The sequence below is a fragment of the Sinocyclocheilus anshuiensis genome, unplaced genomic scaffold, assembly GCF_001515605.1.
Source record: "Sinocyclocheilus anshuiensis isolate Anshui unplaced genomic scaffold, SAMN03320099.WGS_v1.1 scaffold399, whole genome shotgun sequence".
In the NCBI taxonomy this organism is placed as follows: Eukaryota; Metazoa; Chordata; class Actinopteri; order Cypriniformes; family Cyprinidae; genus Sinocyclocheilus; species Sinocyclocheilus anshuiensis.
The window spans coordinates 228,563-234,401 of record NW_015552570.1 but is presented as its reverse complement, the minus strand read 5'-3'; the positions used below and the strand labels follow the sequence as shown (position 1 = coordinate 234,401).

The 5,839-nt window shown below is 37.5% G+C and overlaps 1 protein-coding gene across 2 annotated transcripts in view; it reads right to left on the bottom strand.

The window, feature by feature from the left end:
• abr (ABR activator of RhoGEF and GTPase) overlaps positions 1-5,839 on the bottom strand; it is a 205,231-nt gene that overhangs the window by 3,119 nt on the left and 196,273 nt on the right. For both annotated transcript variants that reach the window (XM_016455779.1, XM_016455780.1), the window contains 3 exons: positions 4,274-4,408; positions 4,055-4,160; positions 2,690-2,840 (listed from right to left, as the gene is read on the bottom strand). In XM_016455779.1, the coding sequence (XP_016311265.1) occupies positions 2,690-2,840; positions 4,055-4,160; positions 4,274-4,408 (392 nt within the window). The remainder of the gene's footprint in view (positions 1-2,689; positions 2,841-4,054; positions 4,161-4,273; positions 4,409-5,839) is intronic.

Sequence of the window (5,839 nt, the reverse complement as noted above, 5' to 3'; positions counted from 1 at the left end):
GTGTGTGTGTGTGTGTGTGTGTGTGTGTGTGTGTGTGAGAGAGATCATGAAGACTTGTATTTGGCTTATTCCGTTATATGTTATACCTATCTATGCAATACAGTGGAATACTTCAATTTTTGGTATATAAATTTAGCATACCACCCCTATTAGTCAAACATTATGCATTGCTAAGAACTTAATTTGGACAACTTTAAAGGCGATTTTCTCACCCTCAGATTCCAGATTTTCAAATAGTTGTATCTCGGCCAAATATTGTCCTATCCTAACAAACCATGCATCAATGGAAAGCTTATTTATTCAGCTTTCAGATTATGTATAAATCTCAATTAACAAAAACTGACCACTGGCTTTGTGGTCCAGGGTCACATATCTTCTGTTTATAAGCACACGCTCGTCTGTCGCTTTAAATTCTCGAGCTGGTTTTGGTGTCATTGTTTTTATTGTTCATCAGCTGGAAAAAAATCAATCTGAAAGTGTCAATATCGTTTCTCTGTGCCTTTATCGTTATTGCTGTGGTGTGGTCTCTGCTATTCTTTAATATTGATATAGTATAACATCTTTATCTTTATAGTTATCGTCTTTGGTGCGAACAGGCCTTTATTGAGAACGATATTTAGAAGTATAACTTCTTTATCTTTATCTTTATAGTTCTGTCAGGACCACTATCGTCAAAGATGATTGACAATTAGCATACAGTTTGGATTGGCGGTATGGTTCTGTTCTGGGCAAGAACTCCCTGCGCCTCCATGCAGCCTAGCATGGATGAGAGCAGGGAGAGCAGCAATAACCAGAACAGTAAACAGAACAGAACTAACATAAATTAATTGCAGATATTGTTAAAGTTCAATCATTTTATGTACACATTTTAGAATTAGTCTGATTCAAGGAGAATCAGAAGGCTGAATCCCGACTGACAGAGGAGGAGTTGGGGATGGAGAAGGGTAATTAACTGCTGATAATACTGAGGGACCTTATATATGAATGCTTAGATAAGTGTCGTATTCCCATAGGTAGATGGGGATCAGCTGAAGGTCAGCTGATGCGAGCTTGACTAACGTGACCTGCCAGAACTAACACTACGCTTGATTTATCATCTTTGGTGTGAACAGGCCTTTAGTAGTGACTGAAGAAGAGGGAATGAGAAAAACATTGTGTCCTAACCAGAGGCCACATTATTTATTATAATAACAACAACAACAACAATAATAATAATAATTATTATTATTGTAGTAGTAGCAGCAGTAATAATACAATTATTGTTATTATTATTAGTAGTAATAGTAGTAATATTAAGACTAAGAGTATATGAGCTCCAAACTATAAATTAGGGCTGGGACGATAAATCGATGCAGAATCGATTCGTGGATCGATTCATAGATTTTCAGAATGCATCGCGATTCCTCTGGAATTGATTCTGAGCTTAGATTTTAACAGCAGATGGCGCTCTAATCTAGTTTTTATCCGCACACTCAAATGCTCATGAAGAAGAGTGCTAAAGAACGCTTGTGCGTTCGGCTGAGTCATGTAATTTCACCTCAGCTCAGAATGCTTTTATGACGCGAGATTAACGTAAACACAGCAACTGTGAAGTGTGAACACCTTTGTAATTCGCTTCAACCTTTTCGAATTTTATGAATAATTATTTTAGGTTCAAGGGTGTGTAAGGATTTGGAAACAAGCAGAGTACGGCCGTTTCTAAAGCATGCAGTGCCATCTGCTGTTCAAAACTAAGCTCAGAATCGATTCAAGAAAGAATCGCGATGCATTCGGAAAATCTCAGAATCTCAGAATTTATTTTCCCGGCCCTACTATAAATAATAACAATGACAATAACGATCATTATTGAGCGCAAGAAAGCACTGAATTAATAGTAGTAGTTGTATTAATACAATTATTATTATTATTATTGTTGTTGTTAAGAGTGTATAAGTTCCACATTATTAATATATATTATTATTTTTTATTATTAAGAATTAGAAAATGTGAGCTCCAAAGTTATATACACTTGGGAGTTTTATCCAAAATAGCTTGTGTGTGTGTGTATCTTTCACACACACACACACACACACACACACACACACACACACACACACACACACACACACACACACACACAAAACTCCCAAGTGTCTTCTTTCAAAATATACCAAAATTATGCCCAAGGGGTTCATGTACTGCAATCATTTAAGTTTAGATGTAAAAAAAAAATGTAATAAATAAAAGGGTGGGTACAAGACTTCTGATTGTCTTGTGTTGTTTCTCACAGCATTTGTGCTTTTAGTGTGGACAGAAAAATGGGTTAACCATGGAAACAGCTCATGTTATGGCTGGTTAAGACGTTTCTGATATATCATGAACAAACCACAACAGTCAACATCAACAGTCAAAGAGTCTCTTCAGATCCACTCAAACAATAAACATGCCAACACATGAGCGCATAAATACAGAGTGAACTGAAGATGCCCAGGACTGTGCTCTCCGCCTGAGGTCAGTATGTTATGACAGTATGGAAATCAAGATGATGGAATAATCACAGAGCACATCAGCATCACGATGAGCGCTGATGTGCATCTTCAAACTGTCAAACACACCAAACCACAGCCCATTATGGTGATATATGATATATCCATGCTGGGAAAGAGTCCTTTCCACTGAGTGAGCAGTGAGTATGTAAGCCAGGACTGACCTGTGCCATGACATCATGTGACCAGATGTCAGAGGCCAGCGTGATGTGGGCCTTACTGCTCTCTGACTCCGACGGTCTCAGCAGAGTGGGGCCAAACACTGTGGCCAAATTATGCAGAGACATCTTATTGACCGGCTCCTTCTCTGCCACCCTGAAATGAGAGGAAACAAACACCAATACAGAACTGAATCACATCTTATTAAACAATCATCAAGTTTATTAGAATGTGTGTGATGTATAGAGTTGGCCAGCGGGTGTCCACAGTGAGCAGTGTTGTTAACTCAATCCAGCATGTGCTGTGTATGTGATGTGTTAATGGGCGGCAGTTAGAGTTGGCAATAAGGCCTCCAGAAAGATTATTTGTGACAGTGTTTATAAACCCGAGGCCTTGCTGGCTAATTACTGACGTTTCAGAGAGATTCGTGTGAATTGCCACAGCAGTTTCACACGAGCTAAAATAAAACAGAACCGTGGGTATATTTATGATGGTGACTGAACTGATGTTCATGTGAAGCTGCCGGCTTTAAAGAGTCACTGTCAACAACAAGTTAGTCCTGTCTTCCCTTCATTTTAATATATTTTAAAATGTAATTTATTCCTGGAAAAAAGCTGGAATTAATCAGCAGCCATTACTTCAGTCTTTAGTGTCACATGATCCTTCAGAAATCATTCTGATATAATGATTTGGTGCTCAAGAAATATTTCAAGATAGAAAGAAAACGGTTGTTTTCACTGCTTAATATTTCTGTGGAAACCATTAAGTTTTCAAAAAAAGAAAAAAAAGCTAGGGCTAGGGTTTCTATTTATCAAATAATTTCCACAAAAATATTAGGCAGCAAAAACTGTTTTTAACATTGATAAGAAACGCAATAAAAAATTTAGTACCATATAATTGACAATAAATCAGCAAATCGGCATATTAGACTGATTTCTGAAGGATCATGTGACTTTGAAAACTAAAATAATGACAGCTGAAAATTCAGCTTTGCCATCGCAGGAATTACATTTCAAATTTTAAATGTATGTAATAAATTACTTTTTAAAACATTAAGATATTTCACAAAATTGCTGTTTTGCTGTATTGTTAATCAAATAAATGTCTAAATGTCCCCGCAAGGATAGTAATACCCAAAATGTTTGATCTCATTGGGACACTGTTTGGTTCCCATTAAGAAAACATACTAATAATAAAGAAATCATACGAAAAAATGTTTTTTGAAAATGTAAAAATGCAGAATGTTTTCTGTGAGGGTTGTGTTTAGGGGTAGGGGTAAGAGATAGAATATAAAGTTTGTACAGTATAAATTATAAGTCATTATGTCCATAAAACATGGAAACCCCACATGTGTGTGTGTGTGTGTTTACCTCTTCAGGTGTTCCAGTAGGGTGAGGAATGTGATGAGATTTGGGTCTGGTAGCGACCGCAGCAGATGCATCATGCAGTTTTCTTTTGCTGCAGGATCTGAGAGAGCTGTGATAAAGAGTTTGACGAAGAGGAGTGTTATTACACCTCAATCACCTTAATTCTAAATGACTCTGCTACTAATCACACGGTGATGTAGTTTTAAGTGTGAAAGGTCATACCAATGCCCTCCATGAAGGCCGGGTACAGCCGGTCTGTGAGAAGAGGTTCTGGCAGCTCCCTGAAATACAATTTCAGTGTCCCTGCTATGGCATTAATGTCCATGTCACTCAACATCACCAGGATATCTTTGGTATCTGAGAAAGAGAGACAGAGAGAAAGAGTAAATGATTTGCCATCATAATAAATGCTCATGCAGGCTGAGTAATAAGCTTCCGGCATGATATATGACATAACAGTCAGCAAGACATGAAGGTACAGCTCTGGATAGTCCCTACAGACTCGTGTGTGTTTATTGAGCCAGCTGACAGCTGGAAGGGGTCAGACCTCTGCATGGCCTTTCCCACAATACTGCTGCTGCTTTTAGACTCAAGACACAGGCTTCCACTGACTCACATAACCAGAGACTGATGGGAAATCAAAGCAAAATACTGTATAAGATGTAGTAAGAATAAACGAATGGAGGAAAATCTCACTACTGTGTGCAATGCTGATGTAAATTGCCGCCTCGCAAATTGGCTTCCCAGCCAATCTGACCGCAAGGAATCACAAAATAAAAAATAAAGGCTCATTTTGCACTTTTGCATATACACCGTGTGCATTATTATTAGGCACGTTGATATTCTGATGATATTTGTTTTCCAAGCATAAATGATATATAATTGTCCATGAAGGCTGGAAGTGAAAAACTCATATCCAGGTGTGCAGAATTATTAGGCATGTTTTCTTTTACAGATAAAATGAGCCAAAAAAGAGGTTTAACTCAGACTGAAAAGTCAAAAAATTATTAAATCCCCATGAGAAATATTAAAAAAACTAATGCAATAGAGAAATTGCAAAGTTAAGACATGACCACTGGACAGCAAAATGCTCACTGGGTCAGCAGATCAGAAAAAAACAGGTGGAGAAGAAAAGACAAACGTTAACTGTAAAAGATTTAAGAAGTAATGTGAATGTGAGTGACTTTTGAAGGACCAGCACCACATCCTCTTGTACCACTGTTTGAAGAATTTATCTTCCAGAATCTGGCAGTAAGTTTTAGGAGCTAATTTTTATTCCACCCCATATCCTGAAAAGTCTGTCTTGCAGAATTGACTAAAAATGAGCTCCTAAAACTTACTGCCAGAAAAGTGATACAAGAAGAAGTGGTGCTGGTCCTTCAAGAGTCACTCGCAACTTATATGTCGATAAAGCCTATTAAAAATTTGTCTTAATGTATTTCACAATACTTCAGCATGTTATTCTTATTAAGTGAGGGTCATTTTTTTAGGATTTTTTACCCAAGCAAAGTCTCTGAGAACCTGACACCTTGTAATTCTGGAGACTCCAGGAAGGAGTTCTGGAAAATGGTGGCGCTGGAGACTAAACGTTTCCTGATGGCTTTACACCTAATTCTTCACATTAATTCTTAAATCTTTTACAGTTAACGTTTGTCTTTTCTTCTCCACCTGTTTTTTTCTGATCCGCTGACTCAGTGAGCATTTTGCTGTCCAATGGTGATGTCTTAACTTTGCAATTTCTCTATTGCATTAGTTTTGAATATTTCTCATGGGGATTTAATAATTTTT